This window comes from Mustela nivalis, assembly GCF_964662115.1.
Source record: "Mustela nivalis genome assembly, chromosome: 1".
Taxonomy (NCBI): domain Eukaryota; kingdom Metazoa; phylum Chordata; class Mammalia; order Carnivora; family Mustelidae; genus Mustela; species Mustela nivalis.
In genome coordinates, this window is record NC_139020.1 from 203,212,540 (window position 1) to 203,232,526 (window position 19,987).

General features: G+C 52.6%; 1 protein-coding gene and 1 long non-coding RNA gene across 3 annotated transcripts in view; both read right to left on the reverse strand.

Annotated features, from left to right (window-relative positions):
• The window catches only part of SIN3B (SIN3 transcription regulator family member B), a 34,922-nt gene extending 19,531 nt beyond the window's left edge, over positions 1–15,391 (reverse strand). For both annotated transcript variants that reach the window (XM_082744990.1, XM_082744991.1), the window contains exons 1-5: positions 15,241–15,391; positions 14,891–14,997; positions 13,445–13,598; positions 6,781–6,981; positions 4,749–4,892 (exon numbers count right to left, since the gene is read on the reverse strand). In XM_082744990.1, the coding sequence (XP_082601116.1) occupies positions 4,749–4,892; positions 6,781–6,981; positions 13,445–13,598; positions 14,891–14,997; positions 15,241–15,372 (738 nt within the window). In that variant the 5' untranslated portion in view covers positions 15,373–15,391. The remainder of the gene's footprint in view (positions 1–4,748; positions 4,893–6,780; positions 6,982–13,444; positions 13,599–14,890; positions 14,998–15,240) is intronic.
• LOC309871710 lies at positions 9,531–12,341 on the reverse strand. Its single transcript, XR_014315455.1, has 2 exons — positions 10,750–12,341; positions 9,531–10,621 (listed from the first exon to the last, which is right to left on the reverse strand). It is a non-coding gene; the product is annotated as an uncharacterized lncRNA (long non-coding RNA).
• Positions 15,392–19,987: the final 4,596 nt, after the last annotated feature.

Consider the following 19,987-nt stretch of genomic DNA (forward strand, 5'->3'; position numbering starts at 1 on the left):
GGTCTCTGCTGAGCAGGGAGCCCGACGCAGGGCTCGATCGTAGGACCCCAGGATCATGATCTGAGCCGAAGGTAGATGCTAAACCGACTGAGCCCCCCGATGTCCCTTTTTCCTGCTGTTTTAATAGAACTTCAAGTTTTAATATAAAGGGCAGTGAAAAAAAGCTCAAATTATACAACAGATTCTATGTGAGTGTTTTAAAAATTTAAAAATTAAAATCAATTTTTTAAAAATTGATTCAATCGCTTAAAACATCCAAGATGCTCCAGTCAACGCACTCTGCTGAACTGGTAACAGGCGCTACTTCGAGAAACTGAGCGGTGGGAGCTTTTCTGAGGGGGAGACCCGTTTTTCCTGGGCCGGCCCTGCCAGGGTCCAGCCTCGCAAGTGCAGGGTGTCCAGCAGGGGGCGCAGCGACCACAGCAATCAGAGAATAGCCGGCCCCAGCTGCCCCCCCTGCGGCGGCACCCTGGCCACCACTGATAGGAAAACTCCAGAGGGAATTAAGTAAGGCTGCCCTTGGAGCAGGCCCCGCAGAGCTCCCAAGCCTGAGTATCTGCTGTACACGGCCCCCCACAGCTGTGGCGGAAGGTGCTCTGCGCTCAGCCCGCCTCACCCAGGCCAACCACTGCTGACTGGGCTCAAGAAAAGAGCGCCACCAGAGGCTGCAGCTGGGATGGCGTGTTTGGGGCTTGTCTGACCGTGGTGCCCTTGGATCTACCTCTTACATCCCAGCATGGGAGATGGGCAGCCCCCCGGGGAAAGAAAGGCCCGGCCAAGTCCAGGCCAGCTTTCCCCTCTTTGGCAGAGATCAGGGGCCAGCAGCGTGTCCTTTCTCCACACCCCAAGGAGGCTGGAGACTGCAGCCCTGCCTGGACAGGAGGTGGGGGTGGGCAGCCGTCGGAGCAAGGGTGCATGGTTGAGGCACCTCCCTGAGCCTCAGTTTCTCCTCTCACAGTCAGGGCCAGGCGGCATGTGGCGCCATGCAGCTCCAGCTCCTGGGGGACACGGAGGGAGGCCTGAGGGCCCGCAACCCACACAAGGGTGCGTGGCAGGCAGGAGGCAGTGAGAGTCCTCCGCTCCTCGTCTCTGTGACCCTGGAGCCTGCAAGGAGGCTCTCTGGCAAGCAGAGAAAGAAATGGGAGTGACGCCAGGGCGGCACAGAACATTATTTGGGAAAAGGAGGCCAAGCCCAAGGAGGGACACTGTGCTTCGGGGCTGGGTTTGGAAGGGAAGGGGGCTGAGAGTGGACGTGAGCGTGGGGACATGAGGAGTTAGGCTCAGCTGGAAGTGCAGCCACCTCTGGTGGAGGTGAGCTCCCTGCCCCCCCGGGGAGGGGGTCGGGAAATCCACACTAGGGCTTTGCTCAGCCCTCCCCAGGTACTCCCCAGGGGCCTCCCACAGGCTGACTGGTCCTGGGGAAGCAGAGGGAGGCCTTGCGACTTGGGTGGACACTCGGGGAGGGCAAGGGGGGAATGGACAACACTGGCACTAGGAGGGGATGGGGACAGTCCATCTGGATCCTCCGCCTGATTTTCCTGAACATTCCCAGCTGTTCTTTCTGGAGCACTGCACACGTGCTGGGCTGCACGCAAAAGCACTTAGAGGATGACGGCTTGCCGAGTCGGAGCAGGAAGGCCTTCATCCCCATGTGAAAGAGAAGGAAACCAGGCCTGGGACATGAGTGAGGGCATTGGCTCAAGCCCTCCTGAGCGCATGCGGACACAGAGTGAGTGTCTCAACCTGGGCTGTGTGCTCCCGGGGCCCTGCCTAGCCCTCCAGCCCCAGAGGACATACAAAACTCCAGGCAGGGTAAAGGGACAGGCGACAGCTCCAGGACCAGACGTCAACCCTATGGAGAGAGACAGAGCTTCTCTGATTTTGAGTCAGGAAGTATTTCCAGGTGGCATCCTGACTTTGAGGTGGCATTGATGGGCGCTGGAAGGCCAAGTAATTCTTGATGATCCAAACCCAGACCCCTGTACACACTCACCAAGCCTCTCCTGCTGCTCCCCAGCCCTGCCCACCCCCCCCCCCACTGCATCCTCCTTTAGAAGCAGAACCAGGAGAGGTGGTAGTGATGCACTTGGGCCGGCGTTAGTGGGGGAGGACCGCTCGTGTGCACAGGACCCAAGCCACCATCCAAAGCAGAGAAGAACAAAAGGAGGAAAAGGAGTAGCCAATAAACTCGAATAGAAGCGTGTTTCTTCCATCTGACAAAGGGGTGTTTACGAAAAGCCCACAGCTCCCAGACACTCAGGTGGAAGATGGAAAGCTTTTCCCCTAAGATTAGGAACAAGACAAGAATGCCTCCTCTCACCACTTCTATTCAGCTCAGTAATAAAGGCTCCACTGCAGCGATTAGGCCAAGACAAGGAACGAAAAGACATTCACAATGGAAAAGAAAGAAAACCATCTCTATTAGCAGATGGCATGGTAACATGCATATAAAAAAATCCTCGTGAATATACAAAGGCTATTAAAGCTGATAAACAGACTCAGCAAAGTCGCAGGAAGCAAAATACACAAAAATCAGTGGTATTTGTATACACTCATGATGCACAATCCAAAAATGAAATTAAGAAAAAAAAAAGAATAAGATATTTGGGATAAATTTAACCTAAGAGGTGCAAGACAAGTACATCAAAAACCACGAATGTTGCTGAAAGAAATTAAAGATTTAAATAAATGCAAAGAAATCTTATGCTCACGGATCAGAAGACTTAACATTATCAAGATGGCAATATTCCCCAAAGCAATCTAAAGATTCAAGGCAATTCCTATCAAAATCCCAATGGCTTTTTTCCCTTTTTTTGCAGAAATGGAAAAGCTGATCTTCAAGTTTATATGGAATTCCAAGGGGCCCTGACTAGCTAAAATAATCTTGAAAAAGAACACAACTCAAATCGCATTCTGAACTTAGGGCAAAGTTACAGTAATCCAGACAGTGTGGTGCTGCCCTCACAATAGACATGTGGGGGTTGGTCGATGGATTGGAACTGAACAGTCCAGAAATAAATCCATACAACTATGCTCAACTGGTTTTCAACAATGGTGCGAGGACCATTCAATGGGAACAGAAAAGTCGTTTCAATAAACTGTGCTGGGAAGACTGGCTCTCCCCTCAGGAAAGAATGGAGTTGGATCCCTACCTCACACCATACACACAAAAAAATTAAATCAAAATGCACCAATGACCTAACTATGAAAGCTAAAATTATAGAAACTTTTAGAGGAAAATACAGGAGGAAACCTTCCTGTCCTCAGATATGGCAGAGATTCTGAGACACTAAAAGCATAAGCAACAAAAGAAAAAACAGGTAACTGGATTTGATCAGAACTAAAAACCTGTGTATGTTGAAGGACACTGGAAATAAAAAGACAACCTACAAAAAGGAGAAAAATTTTTAATAAGAGCCTGGTATCCAGAATATATATATATATATATATAAAACACTTATAGCTTAATAATAAAAAGATAAACTAAAAAATAGGCAAAGGAGAGACATTTCTCCAAAGATACACAAAAGGCCAAAAGGCATACAAGATACTCAGTATCCTTAGTCATCAGGGAAATGGAAATCCAAACCACAATGAGATACAACTTCACAACGACAAGGCCATAACTGAAAAACAGACCCAAACACCCAGCGTCGGTGACACTGTGGAGCACCCTGCTGGTGAGAACAGAAGATGGCGCAGCTGCTGTGAAACAGTCCGGCACTTCCTCAACAAGTGAAACACAGTCACCCGTTGACTCAGCAATTCCACTCCTAGGTACAGACTCCAAAGACCTGGAAACACGGACTCCAACACACCCTCCCACACGAACATTCACAGCAGGCTCACCCACAACCACCAAGAAGAAACCACCCAAATGAACGCAAATGGATGGCAGGATATGCAAATTGTGGTCCGTCCGCACAGCGGAGGAGGACTCGGCCGTGAAAAGGAACGTGATGCCGATGCACGCCGTGCCACGGGTGAACCCTCCAACAGCCCGCTAAGTGAAGGCCAGTCACTAAGGCTACATGGTGTAGGATCCCCCGTGTGTGACCTGTGGAGAACAGGTGCAGATTCATGGCTGCCAGGAACTAGGGGAGGGGGAATGGAGAGTGACTGCTCCCAGGGACAGGGTCTCCTTTATGGTGATGAAAACGGTGTGGAACTAGACAGAAGTGCCGGTTGCACAACACGGTGAATGTACCAAATGCCGCTGACCTATACCCTTTATCCTTTCATGGTGTGTTTCATGTTATGTGAATTTCGCTTCTACTTCTAAGAAAGCCTTATGGAGAAAATACAAGGGAAAGGATAGGGAAAGCACAACCCAGCAGGCCTCAGGCCATGATGGTGGGGGGGCACGAGGCTGATGATGCAGCCTGCACCCTCGACCCCCCTACCCCAGACCCCTCCTCATCCTCTCTGCCCTCACTGGCAAGCCTCACAGTGCCCGACAGGCATGTTCCCACAGGGCACTGGTTACAGACAGGTCTCCTCCCAGCTGGCCCTCACCCCCCCGAACACTGTCTGAAAGAGGAGCCCCCCTCAGGATCTGCTCCAACAGGACGTGGCGGTGAGCCTGCACAGGGGGCCTAGGGGTGTCTGCACGCTGTGTGGCTTCTGGGGGAAGCCGGCATGTCCCGGGCACAAATAAGCCCAGCCTGGTCTTCGGGGCTGCACTGAGAAACAGGGTCCCAGCTGAGAGGAAGGTGGCCCTCAGGCCAGGGTGGGCCCTCTATACTCACCAGGGACCGCTTGGCTTCAGGCAGGAACTGTCCAAACTCGGACAGCAGGTCCTCCTGGCCCCGGAAGAGGTTGGCTACCTCGGTAAACACTTCCTCTTCGGACATGCCTCGGAAAGGCCGCCCCTTCGTGCTCAGTTGCTCCTTCTGCCAATTCAGGAAAGGGAAAATGAGCAGTTAGCCAAGGATAGAGGCACGCCAGGCTGCTGACCTTCAGGCATCCCACTGTGGAGACCGAGGGACGACTCACGAAACAAAAAATGGGCTGGCAGAGCCCATGCCTGCTATCACTAGGAGAAAGGAACCCAGTCCACCACCCTGCTAACAGCTTGGGGTGCCCGGCACGATCTGTTCTCGTCCCACCCCACAACACAGCCTGAGCCCTGGCCAGGGATGGGGCTTACAAGGGAGTATAGAGGGGATGATGGAAGGGGCAGAGTCATGGAATGGTCTGGCCTCAGTCCTTGCATGTCCTCAAACAAAGGCTGGGGAAGTACAAGGTCAGTACAAGGGAGAAGAAGGCCCTTTTTTGCGGACAGGGCGCAGGGAGTGTGGAGCTGGTGGTGGGCCTTGAAAGAAACAGGGTGACGGGGGAAGGAAAGGAGTACTGGGACAGGGACCTGTCCACCCAGAGTCAGAAAGACCCCAAAAGTTGAAGGAAGATGGCCTAATCCAGAGCTTAAAGCACCAAGATGAAGACCAAAGGGGACCCAGGTTAGGAGGACAGGAACTCAGGATGGAAGTCCCTGTCAACTTTAGAAGTAAGTCCCTGTCAGCTTCACACCGGAGAATGTGACAGAGCACGAGGTGGTGGAGGCTGGGACTCGAGCACACAGCTCAGGCTTCCCACTCCACGGCTGTAAAGGGAATGAGACGACCCATCAAGGGACCATAATATTGCCCTCCCCTTCCTCAGGTCCCCGGAAGCTGGCTGTCTACTCTGACCCCCGGGACTTTGCACAGGATGTTCCCAGCACTAAAGAAAGTCCACCCTTTGTCTATACTCATCTGCCTGATGGCTCTGCCTGATTTCTTGGGACTCAGGCCAACGCTGCCCTTCCTGACACCCTGCAGTCCGCGGTCAGGGCTGGCAATCTGGGCAGGCTTCTACCCGCTTCCCTTTCTTCCTACCCCACCCCTCTTAAGTCTCTTCCACCGCCAGACTGAACTAAGCAGCAACCATTCATCTTTGCTGCCCCACTGCCTGGCATGGAGCCCACTTGTAATCCACTTGTAATCAGCATCAACAGAGGGCTGCTGTGTTGTCAAAACACCGGCGAAGCCATCTTACAAAGAGAAGACCATCTTCTCAGGTTCTTTTTAAATCCCCGTACCGTGCGTTTCCTAGTACTTCCTGGGATGCAGGGGTGCCTCACAGAGCAAATTAAAATCCTGAAAAAACCGAACTCCAACAGGTATTTGGATGCCCGTGTTCACAGAAGCATTATTCCCAAGAGCCAAAATCATGGGAGCAACCCTGGTGCCCACCCGTGGAGGAACAGATAAACACACGTGGTACATGCACGCCACAGAATGTTCTCCAGCCTTAAAAAGGAAGGATGTTCTGGCCCAGGATACAGCCTGGATGAACCCTGAGTACATCACAGTGAGTGAAAGAATCCAGACACAAAGAGACAAGTACTGTATGCTTCCACTTATAGGAGGTCCCTCGAGTTGTCAAATTCAGAGAGACAGGAAGTGGGATGGTGGGTGCCAGGGGCTGGGGGAGGTACTGTCTCATGGGGATGGAGTCTTGGTTTTGCACGATGAACAAGTTTTGGGGGTGGATGGTAGGGAAGGTTGCACAATGTGAAAGTACTTAATGCCACGGAATGCGACACTTAAAAAGGGTTAAAATGTAAGTTTCAGATTATGTACAATTTATCACAGTAAAGAAAAAACAAACAGGCTAAATAAAAAACGCATCGGAATTGTACAGGATTTCATGAATTCAGACCAGAAAATGTGAATGCCACTGACGCACCCTGAAAGTGGGCGCCACCGGCACCCGGCCAGGGTCACGTGGGCCTCTTACCTGGTAAGTGTGCAGTATCTCCAGGAATGACCTATAGATCTCTGGGTGGTCTAGAAAACGGGTCTTAATCTTGTTCACGTAGCTGATGGCGTTGTTGAACTCCACGGAATCCGACTCCAAGGGCACCTGGGGCTTGTCCTCCTTATACAGCATCTGCGGCTTGAAGTTCTCCGCACAGTCGCTGTGGTTGTGCGAATTCTCCTGACAACGGCACGACAGTGAGTTATTGGCAGTCCTGACCCCGAGAACAGATGTGAGAAATGCTGGACAGAGCCCTGGCCCACCTGGGAGCAAGCGGCACCCAGCACAGAGCCAAGGTTTTTAATGAGATGCAGGAGAACGTTCCTTGTGGGGGCCTGGAGGGAGGGAAGTTGGGGAGGTGGTCACACACACACACACACAGGCAGATGATGCCTCCCTCACCACACTGTGTGTCTGCACTGTCCTGGGGGAGTCTCACCAGCCCACCTCCACCTGATCCAAGACCATGAAGTTCGAATGACACCCAACACCTTGAAAAATGAGCAGACGGTAGAAATACACGGCAAGTGGATTGTTTAATCCCCCTGGAGTGGAGTTTGGGGCTCCTGCTGTCAGCAGTGCCGGGCCAAGTGGGGACCCTGGAGGTGAGTGAGGCCACCACCAACCAGGTTGTCCAGGACCATGGGACTCGCAGTGCTAAATCAGGGGTAGCCACCGGAGAGAAGAGACAGGCGCTGACTGGTCATCGTGCTTGCCCTCCCTCTGCAGTCTTTTCTAGCCACACAAAGACAGAAAACAGACACACACTTCTCTCTCCTAGACACCCCGAATTCTGATCTGGCGTGGGACTGACCCCACTATCCCTGAAGGAGGGGGTGTTTGTTTCTAAACTGAAACATCATGTGTGGTTCTAATGACTCCCTGCAAACCACAACTGGGCTGTCAGGGGTGCCTCCCACCTCCCGCAGTATCCTGCGGGTCCAACACACACAGGGGCTGGTTCTGGAGCAGGCCAGGGACCCTCCAGCACAGCTCCAGGGGTCTGTTAGAGGGCACCTTCTCAGCAAGTCTTCCAGAACGATCTGCACCAAACCAAAATGGCCTCCATTTGCCAGCACGCCGAGCCCCTTTCTTGCTCCACCTTCCTCTGTGGCACATGTCACCTTCTCACACACACATATTTTGTCTTCATCTTATCTACCCCTGACCAGACGGCAAATATCCACACTGTTCACTGCCATAGCCCAGGTGCCCAGAACGGTGTTTGGAACAGAGTGGGCCCCAGCCACTGCTGGGAATCATCAGACGCACGGATGAAGGAACAAACAGCTTGGTGTTTCCATTCGTGCTTGGAAGGCACAGGGCACCAAGTTCAGACCCGAAGGCTCCAGCAGGATGGGGAACGGCAGGCACAAAGGAGCAGGGCCGTCATCAGGACAGATGCACTCGCTGGGCACACTCGCTCTCACCGTGGTGGGTGTGTACTGCTGTGCTCGGGCTGCCACAAGGAAACACCACAGACCGGGCAGCTTACACGACAGAAATGTATTTCCTCACAGTCCTGGAGGCTGAAGTCCAAGATCAAGGTTCAGCAGAGGTGGCTTGTGGGCGGTCATCTTGTGTGTCCTCACATGGTTGTCCCTCTGCTGGAGGGTCGGGTCGGTCCATGTGTCCAAATGTCCTCTTCTTGTAAGGACACCCGTCGGACTGGATCAGGGGACACCCTAAGGGGCTCATTTTACATTAATGACCTCTGTGAAGGTCTCAAAAAACCATCACATTCTGAGTACTGAAGGTTAGGACTTCAACATATGAACCGGGATTGGGGGCGGTGGTTGGGGAGAGGGCACAATTCAGCCTGAACTGTGGGTACAGAGACGTTCTAGAAAAATCTGAGGCAAGACAAGCAGAGACACAAAAGACCCACAGCAGCTACAACTCTGAACACCACCTCTCCCTGGCAGTGGGATACATCCTAAGGCCCTCTGGGGACTGTCTTGCTGATTACCACATTCCTTCCAGGTGTGCTGGCCTGGCAGCAGAAGGAGCTAGAAGGAGCCAGGGAGAGGTGGGAGAGGGAGCAGCCCTGGGGTGGAGATTTGTTTCAGAGGAGGCTGAGAGCTCATTGGAGCTCCCCACCCCTCCTCGGGGGGCATTTTCAAGCTCCGCGTACCCCTCTCCCACACCCTGGACCGAAGCGTGGGGACAAGATGGAGAAGCCTCCGCACGGCCAGGGCTTGGCAACGAGGACCCGACGGTAATGGGGCAGCTGCTCTGGCCAGCAGCCTGGCGGTTCCTCTGTAAGTTAAACATAGTTACCACGTGACCCGGCAACTCCGCTTTCAGGTATGGACCCAAGATTCGCAAACAGCCATGCAAACGACTCAAACGGCTACCGGGAATGGATAAACACACGTGCAGCATCGCTGCGATGGACATTTCTTTAACTACAGAAAGGAATGTAGCTCGGACACAGGCCACAGTGAGGGTGAACCTCGACACCGTGACGCTGAGCAGAGGAACCCAGACACAAGAAGTTACATAGGATTCCACTGAAACGAAATGTCCAGAACAGGCAAGTCTGCAAAGACAAAGTGGATTAGTGGTTGCCAGGGGCTGCTGGGAGAGGAGAACTGTGAGATACAGTTTCTTTCCGGGGTGATAAAAATGTTCCGGGATTGAGGGGGGGATGGTTGTAAGATAAGTATGCGCAAACCCGCCGAATTATATACTTCAGTTACAAAAAAATCCATTTATGTTATCATGAATCTTGTCACAATTTAAAAACATTTTTAATATAATCTCTGGAATATGTAAAAACCATTCTCCATACAGATATAAGCTGGCTTTGGCTCCTGGGCCAAACCCTGCTCTAAACCTTCCAGAATAATCCAGATTTTTCTCATCTGTGCCTGCCGGGAGTGGCTTCATTCAGGCATAGTCTGGTATAGTCCTACTAGACACCAGGGAGCAACCCTGCACAGACCACCCTCTGAGTGGCTACAGCCCCACCTGGATGCGTGTGAGACCCCTCATCAAAGAGCACATTCCAAACGCAGAGCAGCTTCCCTGCCGCCCCCACTGCTCCTAGGCCTCCCTCACCGCAGGTGCTGCCACCTTCACCCAGAGGCTGAGGCATCCTGGAATCTCCCTGCACTTCCCACTCTCACGGACTCCTCGTCCCCAGGGCCACAACGCTGCCCACTGCCTGGATCACCAAGGACCCCTCCCTGGCCCCCAGATCCTCTCTTGCCCCCCAGTCCACTTCTGGCACCCCAGCCAGAGTGGCCTTTCTGGAACTCTCCACAGGTTCCAGACTCCTGACTCTCCCTCCTACACTCACCCCTGTATCCCCCTCTCCCCCCAACCTCACAGGCTCCCTGGCTGTTTCTTAAGCACTCACTCATCACCTCAGGCCTTCAGACCTGACCTGGGAAACCCCTGCCCCAAGACACAGGCAGGGTTCTGATCTCTCCCGTGGCCTCTGCCCTCAGCCCCTCAAGCCCTGGCCCCCTTCCCTCACTAAAGTCCCTCGTGTATGTCTCGTCTGTCTACCTGTATCTTTTTTTTTTTTTTTTTTTTTTGACAGACAGAGATCACAAGTAGGCAGAGACAGGCAGAGAGAGAGGAAGCAGGCTCCCTGCTGAACGGAGAGCCTGATGTGGGGCTTGATCCCAGGACCTTGGGATCACGACCCGAGCCAAAGGCAGAGGCTTTGACCCACTGAGCCACCCAGGTGCCCCATGTCTACCTGTATCTCGAGGGTCCCTGCTTTGATGTGCGCATGCCCAAGAGCAGGGACTCTGGATAAAACCCGGCCTGAAGCAGAAGAGGTGGTTGACACCTGCTCCGTGAGGGACTAAGACACAAATACAAGAGGTGACCCAATAGGGACTCACTGAACTTCCAGATGACCCTCCCCATGGCAGGCCAGCCTCTGAATGTAAAGGGGTCACTTATCATACGAGCTAAGGGTTTAACCTTTACCTGTGTTCAAGCTGGCTGCTGCTGCAGCCGACCCTGAGGGGGCGGGCTCCCAGGAGGCAGGGGTGGCTCTGAACGGAACCCCGGAGCTGAGAGTCGTCACCTTCCCACTGACACGCTGCGTCTTGCTCCTCCAACACTTGCCACACACCACCCCAGAATAGGGACATGGTTGTGAAGCAGCCAGACAAGGGTCCTGCCTGATCTGGACTCAGTCTGCAGGGCAAGCCAGATTAAGACACAGCAGGTTTTGAATTTCAAACCCGGGCTTTGCCATTTTACAATATACAAAACTGGGTGACATGAGAACAACCGGGGATGGGAGCAGAGGGGCCTCTGGGGAGTGATGTTACAACGGAGGCCCGCTTTACCAGCTCCAAGAGGATGCTGACTCAGAAGGCTGTAACTCCAGCAAGGGGACATTCTTCCCACCATGCCACCCTGGCCTTCCTGGGGGCACACACCCCACATCATGGCACACGTCTGTCTTCCTCTTAGACTTGTGTTCTCAGTGAGGCTGATTCGGTCCCGCAGTGGGCACTTAGCGATGTGCGGAGACACTTCCAGGTTGACACACGGTGTAGGGCAGAGGCGGCCGGGGTTGCTGCTCAGCCCCATACAGGGCACAGGACAGCCTGCTCCAGAAAAGAACAATCTGGTCCCACGGGCAACAGAGCAAATGCTGAGAAACCTGCACCAAGGGCTCCTCACAGCCGGGGACTCCCCTGACTTCTCTTCCTCTGTACCTTAGAGCTACTCCCTCCCTGCCTGGAGTTGATAGGACTCACCAGGACATGAGAAATGAAAAATAAAAAACATCGAAGGTGTACATCGAAACACAGAAGCTAGAAAAACCAGTAAAACAAAACAAAACAAAAGTCACTGGGGCGTGGCACGTAGGGAGGCCTGAGAAGTTCTCGGGCTACTGTGGCCTCTCCAAGGACTCCCAGACATCTCATCTATGCCTGGCAGGAAGGAGTGCTGAAAGCAGGGCAGGAAAACCAGCAGGTCAACTGATGTGGACAGAAATGGAGTGGGCAGCAGGAAACAGGGGCCCTAGACGTCATGGCTTTGGGGCTTTGGCAAGACCACATGGCTGTGTGGTGAAGTCAGGGGGAGACGGGGCTGGTCCCGTCTCGCTGTGTCCGTAGCATGTCTCCATGGAGTGAGCACAACAGCAGGGGCCTTGTGGCTACTGACCGGAAAACGAGACCTCGGAGCAGTCTGCGTTGAGATCCAGCCCCGCAAGCTGAGTTACTCCAACAGCTGGGGACCGAGCAAGGCAATTTCCACAAGTGAGGTCTCTGACCTCGGCTCTTTCTTAGGGAGCGATGGTCATGACCCACGCGTGTACAGACTCGACTCGTCCAAGCACAGCCCCGCAGCCCTGCGCACCGCTGCCAAGAAGCCTGCTCTTCTTCCCAGACACCATGGTTCCGCAGGTGAACCCCGCTAAGGCTGCTGATCTTCTGGAGCAAAGAGCCCTACATCTGGATTGTGGCGCTCCACTTGTAAATGTGAAATGGAAGCAGCTCTTTGGAGGTCAGCAGCCACGCGCTTCCGATTTCCTTTTCAAAACGGAGATGCTCTCCTTGGCTTTAATGAGGCAACATGCTGGTAGCGGAGCTTGCCTTGCATAGAGAGAAGGCAGAATTTACATGCAGGTCCCTCTGAGAGAGGGGGCGGTCACAGTCACACTGCCTCTGGCCATTCTCCTTCCAAAATTGACTCCTGCATTGATAGGAAACCGCTATCTCCTTCATCAGAGGCCAAATGGACAGAACGCTTCCTGGGGTAGGCTTTTTTAATATTCCCCGCTAAAACCCAAAGCCCTGGAGCAGAGACAGATGAGGCTGAAAGAGCTGGTTCACGGAGACTAGGGGCTCTAGATGGGGGCGATGTGGTTCCCAGGAGTCATCTGGCAATGTCTGGGGATGCATCAGCTGCCATCGCGGGGCCAGGGCCTTGTGGGTGGAGTCAGGGATGCTGTACACATCTCCAGGCGCACTGGATGGCCGCCCCACCCCCAACAGCATTTCGGCAACGGGGCCAAGGGGGAGGAAAGGCAGTGGCTACTTTGTTAAGAGTAAAGCTCACACAGACTTCTGTTTTCTCAGGGGCTCTGGTGGGCTTGGGCAAGAAGGGACTGCACGGACAGAGGAAGCAGTAAGCCGCCACTTGAGACAGAAGAAACCAAAGCCACAAGCCGAAGCTGAGCCAAGGACCCTACTGGCAACGAAATGTAGCCCAGCAATGACAAAACGGCTATCCTCACATACATCTCAACTGCTTTATTGTATGGCTGGTACCTGGGATGATCAGAGAGACCCCACGCCCGAGTCCGAGTGCGGCTTGCCTGGCGCGCTCACAGGGAGAGCATCAGGGTAAGAGCCTGATGACCGTGGGTGGTTATTTTGACAGGACATAGAACTGTTAAGACAATGCCCCCCAGACACAAACAACCACATCCACTCTTGATCTGAATCCTCCAAAGGGATTGGTGTGGGGTAAACAGGTGGCTGGGTAGGGACTCTGATCTATTTTGACCTGCATTAGAAGCGAGCACTGTGTCTAGACAAAGATTGGATCTTCACTGCCTTTCCGGCAGTAAGACACAGACGGGCTGCCTGAGCTAGGTAACTGAGTACCAGGGCTGAAGTGTCAGGACCACATCCCTCAGACCACCAGAGCGGCATACCTGGCTAGACAGAGGCGACTGTATGTTTAACTTGCCGTTCTTGGGAATGTCTATTCTGTACCCGAGGGGAAGGAAAGCGTTGAATCCAACAATGAGGTCAGGGTGTTCGTGGAAGAGCTGCGACACGCGTCGGATGACTCCAGGCGTATCGATGCTGGAAGGAAAAAGAGGGAGAGTGGGCAGAAGTGTCCTGGGGAGCACATGGAAAGCCAAATCTACTCCCAACTCGCTTGGCAGTGCCACCTAATGAGCTTCTTGAAGGACAACAAAGCACCCTGCAACGTGACCAGTGTGATTCAGCCAATGTGTCATCTACTTCCCCAGCTGCCAGGCTCGGGCTCCCTGTGCCTTCCTAGCGATAACCACAGGACATTTGCATGGCACATCTCCCCCAAACACTCCAAGCACACCCACCCTCAGTTCTGAAAATGCCAGGAGACCAAGGGAAAGGCCGGGACTCCAAGTAGTGGCAGGAGGCCCTCTAAGCAAGGTGATGAACTATGACACAGGCATTAATCCCAGCAAGTGACAGCAAGGCATAAATATCAAAGGCCCCGCAAGCAGGGGTTGCACAACAATGCCAGTGGTCTCCCTTATGGCTGTAGGGGAGACCCCTCTCAAGGCTTTAGCTTATCTCTCCTGGAAGGAAACCAGGCCAGCCCTGCCATGTTTCCTCAGAGTGTGTGGGGGTGGGGGGGGGAAGCAGCCGGATTGGGGATGTGACCACTGAGAATCTAAGAGTCAGAGTGCCCATGTCTAGTCCTGACCGCCCCTAAGATTGGTCTGGGCAAGCAGCTGGCCCACTCTAAGCCTAAGTGAGCCTCCTGTCAGATGATCTCCCCCATCATGCCTAGTTAGAACTAGGTCCCCCACCTAGTTCTAACCCTCCTGACTGTGTGCCTACAAAATCAGCCAATGTGTTTTAAACCCCTTCTATGTGCCAGGCCCCTTACAGAGCATTTTATGCGCATTACTGTCCAACAGGCCAGGCACTAGGGTGCCCCTGGGTGAGGCACTCAGCTTGCTGACAAGATTTAAGGGGGAGAGAGCGCCAAAACACTCAATACTCAAGACAAATAACATTCTGATGTAGTGCTTAAACAAATTAAAATTAATTTTAAAAGATCCTTGGTGAACAAAATTCCTTTAAAAATCATTTTGAGTAAAGACAGAACCAGACTCTCTTGCTTGCGGACTTCTCTCTCTCTTGCTCTCTCCTCACCCCATCCCTGCTCTTCTTCCAGGAATCCCCACAACAGCTCCACAGGGGGGTACTCTCCACTCCCGTTCTTCAGAAAGAACTGAGGCTCTGAGAGGTTCCACGACCTGCGCAAGGTCACCCGACTGGGGCGGAGAAGCAGCCGGGATGGGGGTTCCCACTCCGCTCAGCCGGATCGCGGCCCAGGGCGCCCCCCCCCGCGGGGTGAGGAGGGGTCCCGCGGGTACCTCTGGCTTTTGAACTCCTTCATGATCTCCAGGAAGCCGTTGTAGGTGGCAGGGTCGCTGCCGAAGCGGATCTTCACCTGGTCCAGGTAGGTGAGGGCGTCCTCCACCTGCGGGGAGCGGGAGGGTCCCGATGGGCGGGGGTCGGCGGAGGAGGAGACGGAGGACAAGGGTCCCTGGCGGGGAGGGAAACGGGCCGAGCCTCCGAGGAGCTGAGGTAAGGGGTCAGGGGTCTGGGGTCCGGGGCCGTGCGGAGCGGAGGCCGAGGCGGGGCCGGGCGGGGCCCGGGCGAGGGGCATCGGCCCGGGGGCGAGACGACAGGGTTCCTGAGGGAGGGTGGGGGCAGCACTCACGTGCACCGGCAGTTTCTCGTGGCCCGCGGAGCCCGAGCGACCCCAGCGGGCGCCGCTCAAACCCCGGCCCGCGGGGCCACCACCTCCGCCACCGCCGCCGCCACCGCCGCCGCCGCCGCCAGCGTGCGCCATGTTGGAAGTCGGAGCCGCGGCCCGCTCCGCCCCCGCTCGAGGGCCGGCCGCGCACGCGCAGGCTCCGCCCCGTGGGGCGGGGCTTGATTATGTCATGAGGGGGCGTGGCTCCTTGTAGGACTTGCTCTGGGATCTTACTCCCAAAATTGAAATGCTAACCAATTCCTTATATAGTGCAACTGAGCAAACTGAGACCTGCCCTTTGCTCTTGCCCAGCTCCACTAGCGAACTCATAACGGTCTTCACATTTTTTAAAGATAGAAAAATTTCAAAAGAGAAGACTATTTCGTGACACGTGAAATCTCTGAAATTCAAATTTCGGTGTCTAAAATAATATTGGAACACAGGCGCATCCACTTGTGTACCTACTTTTGCACTATGAGAGCAAGGAGAGTAGCTGTGACAGATCCTAAGATGTGCAGACCCTGATATATTTACTGAAAAATATTTGTGGATCCCTGGTTTATAGGGTTGATCTGACAACGGGCCAGGGGCACACAGCACTACAGAGGGCCTTGCCAAGTGCACTTTTTGCTAACTGGCTCTAGACTTAGTTCCCTTCTCCTATCTTCACTTCATTAGCCCTGATCACATCATTTCCCCAGTGGACCAGTTCAGGAGCCTCTTAAGAAGAAAAATTACTAAATTTCTCAAATACTTAAAGCCCATTGACAAGTCCTTGAAACAGGCAGAGTGAACTTCCTCTAGGAACTCAACTGCTCAATGTTACTACTTTGTTAAGGGCAAAAAGCAGTCTTAGCCTGATCCCCAGGATCCTGTAAATCTACTTTAACATATAAAAATTCCTTTGGAAACTTCCTTTATCTTTAACCCCCAAGATACAGGTAGGCAATCATCCCAAGCATATGACCCACCAATATACATCTGAAGGGTCTCATGACTCAGATTCTATTAGATGTAATAAATGACTTTCCCAGCAATAGCCAGCCCTCTCAAGGTCCTGGAAAACTTGCTTCCAAAAATTCCTTAGAGACTTATGCTATCCCTAACCCCTTCCCAACCTGGAAGTATATAATCAGCCACTCCTCCTGGCCCGGAGGGCAGCTCTTTCTGCCCATGGGTCCCGCCCCATGCTTTAATAAACTCACCTGTTTTGCACCAAAGCTGTCTCAAGAATTATTTCTTGGGAGAGGGAGAAGCAGGCTCCCTTGTGTTCCCTCTCTCACTCTCTCTCTCTCTCTCTGTCAAATAAATAAATGAATAAAATCTTAAAAAAAAGAAAAATTCTTTCTTGAACCCTAACATCTTTCCCACATCAGCAGGACCCTGGCCCTTACAAACCTTTTCTTATGGAATTTTCCACATACCCTCTCTGCCTGCCCAGCGTGACTGCTCCCTGGCCCCATCGGTCAGCACACACCATTTCCCTTGTCAGAAGCCCTGTCCTATGCATTCTTCAAAGCACAGCTTAATTTACTCCCCCCGCCCTTGCCACCCTCCCCAGTACATCACTTTCTTCTTCTTCTTCTTCTTTTTTTTAAGGTTTTATTTATTTGACACAGAGACACAGTGAGAGAGGGAACACAAGCAGGGGGAGTGTGAGAGGAAGAAGCAGGCCTCCCGGGGAGCAGGGAGCCCCGATGCGGGACTTGATCCCAGCACCCTGCGATCAGGACCAGAGCCAAACGCAGACGCCCAACGACTGAGCCACCCAGGCGCCCCACCCCCATCACCTCCTTTTTGTGCTTCAACTCTAACACAGATTCCTGATAGAGAGCTACAACTGTGAACATTTATCAAATGAATGCACTTTCACACAATGACCAAATGGCATTTCTTTTTATACGTGAGGAAGCGCGGGAAAGCTAAGAATACCTTGGCAGGGAGTGCATCGCTTGCCAAGCTCCGTGTCAGGATTGGAATGGTGAACAAAACAGGCAAGACTCTTGCCCTCATAGAGGTCTCAGTGTTTTCAGAAAGATAGGGATCAAATAGTCACACACACAAAATGCAGTTTGAACTGTAATAGCTCCTTCAAAGAAAAGATGTAAGTATTAACACTTACTTTGTTCCAGTTACTGTGGCTGAGTCCCAAACCACCCCAAGATTTAGAGGATTGAAACGACAACATTTATTTACCCTGCAATCTGCAATTTGAGCACTTGGGCAGGGAAAGCTCATGGCTCTGGTCGCTGGGTAGTTGGAAGGCTGGGGCTGGAATCTTCTGAGGGTTTGCTCCCTCACACATCTTGTCAGTTGCTGCTGGTTGTAGATTGAAACCCACACCATGGCTGTTCCCAGGAATACCTCCCTGCAAGTACCACATGCAGCCTTGAAGCGGGAGAGTGAGGTTCTTGTCTCACGGAGTCGAAGAATGAGTCTCGCTGACAAAGGAGGGTGAGCAAAGCAATCAAGTTTTATTAAGCAAAGATACAGAAAAAGCACTCAAGAGCAAGAGGGGTCCCGGTAGGGTTGCCAGTGAGGGCTTTTCATCTCTGGCCTTTTCTTAGGACTCAACCAGGAAACTTGCCAGTGGCTAGTTAGGTCAGTGGGTCTGGAGCCAGACATGACATTTATACGTTGTATGAGAGTCTTTGTTTCTTATGACATCTGGGATCTATAGATCTATTTTGCTAGGTCTGATTAATCTAACGTCTCCTTTGAGGCCTGATCATTTTTTCTGGTTAATTTCTATTTTCTGTGGTTACAGTGTAATTACTAGAAAAACATGTTACCCCTAGCAGTTGGGATAAGGGTTCTGGTTTTTCTTCCCTTATCTCTATTTTTGTTCTGTCCCAGTGTCTGGATACCTGAAATACCTTCAGAACCCAATTGGGACCCTTAGTCTTTCCCTACCTGAAGTCCCTTCCTTTCCCTTTTCAGCCTGAGCATTGTGGCAGCTGAGTTCTAAGAATGATTGTCCTGAGAGAACCTGGGTCACTGTCCTGATCCAGCCTCAGAAGTCGAATTTCCATGGTAATCTTTCCATAGTGACTGTTACAAAGTCCCTCCTAAATTCAGGGCATCTGGGTAGCTCAGTTGGTTAAGTCTATTCTTGGTTTTGGGGCGCCTGGGTGGCTCAGTGGGTTAAGCCTCTGCCTTTGGCTCAGGTCATGATCTCAGGGTCCTGGGTTCGAGCCCTGCATTGGGCTCTCTGCTCAGCGGGGAGCCTGCTTTCCTCTCTCTCTCCGCCTGCCTCTCTGCCTACTTGCGATATCTCTCTCTGTCAAATAAATAAATAAAATAAAATTTAAAAAGTCTGTTCTTGGTTTTTACTCAGGTCGTGAACTCAGGGTCGTGAGATCGCACCTCACATGGGGTTCCACACTCAGCACGCAGTTTAAGTGAGATCCTCTCTCCTCTCCTTGTACCTCCTGCTTGTGCTCTCTCTCTCTCAAATAAATAAATTTTTTAAAAAAAGGATTTCGTTTATTTGACAGACAAAAATCACAAGTGGGCAGAGAGGCAGGCAGAGAGAGAAAGGGAAGCAGGTTCCCTGCTGAGCAGAGAGTTCCATGCAGGGCTCAATCCCAGGACCCTGGGATCATGACCTCTGAAGGCAGAGGCTTAACCCACTGAGCCACTCAGGTGCCCCTCAAATAAATAAATCTTAAAAAAATAAAAAGTCAAGTACAAAAGGAGGGCAAACAGACTCCAGAACCTGAGGAATGGCCAGGTTCTGGAATAGCATAGGGGACAGAAAATACTGCCATGAGCATTTTTGGAAAATGCTACCTGCCACCTCTGGGGATTTAACCTGGTCTATCAGGGGATGAGGAAGGCTTCCCAGAGGAGGTGGCATTCTAGGTGAGTTCTGAGGGTTGTGTAGGCATTCACCATGAAAGTCAGAAGGAGTTTGGGTGCCTGGGTGGCTCAGTCAGTTAAGCATCTGCCTTCAGCTCAGGTCATGATCCCCTGGATTCTGGGATCGGGTCCCACATTGGGCTCCTTGCTCAGCAGGGAGCTTGCTTCTCCCTCTGCCCCTCCCCCTCTCAAGCTCTCGCGCTCTCTCACTCTCTCTCTCTCTCAAATAAATAAATAAAATCTTAAAAAAGAAAGAAAGGAAGAAAGAAAGTCAGAAGGAACAACTGTACGAGAGCCCTGCGAAGGGAAGCAAGGTGGTGCATTTGAGCTTAGAAAGGGCAAGACAGAGACACCAGAGTTGTGGGATGGCAGAAGAGTCCAAGGCTGGCGGTGGGGACGGGGAGGTGCAGGGTAGGGGTGCCGAGGCCAGAAGAGGCAGACCACTCATCCTTATGGGCTGAGTTAAAAATTTTGGTCTTGGCATTTAGCACCGGTAGAAACCGCGCGTGGGTTTTCTCCGAGTTGCTGTTTGAGCAGCTTTGAATTGGGAAGCAAATGCTCCGGCTACTCTGCCGGGAAGCGATTGGAGGGGGGCCAAGGAGGCTGCGGGGAGGCTGTTTCATCATTTAGAAGGATGGTGGTGGCTGAGACCAGGAGGGGGCCAGTGGAGATGGAGAGAAGGGTGGAGGAAGGGAGCAATAATCAGAAGGTAAAGCAGAGAGAGTGTGGTGCTGGGTAGATGGGGGGGGGGGGGGTGAGGAGGAAGAAAGCCTGAGGATTCGCGGCTCCCAGCCCAGAAAGGGATTCAGCTCAGTTTCAGTGCATTCCTGTATGAACATCAGCTAGGGCC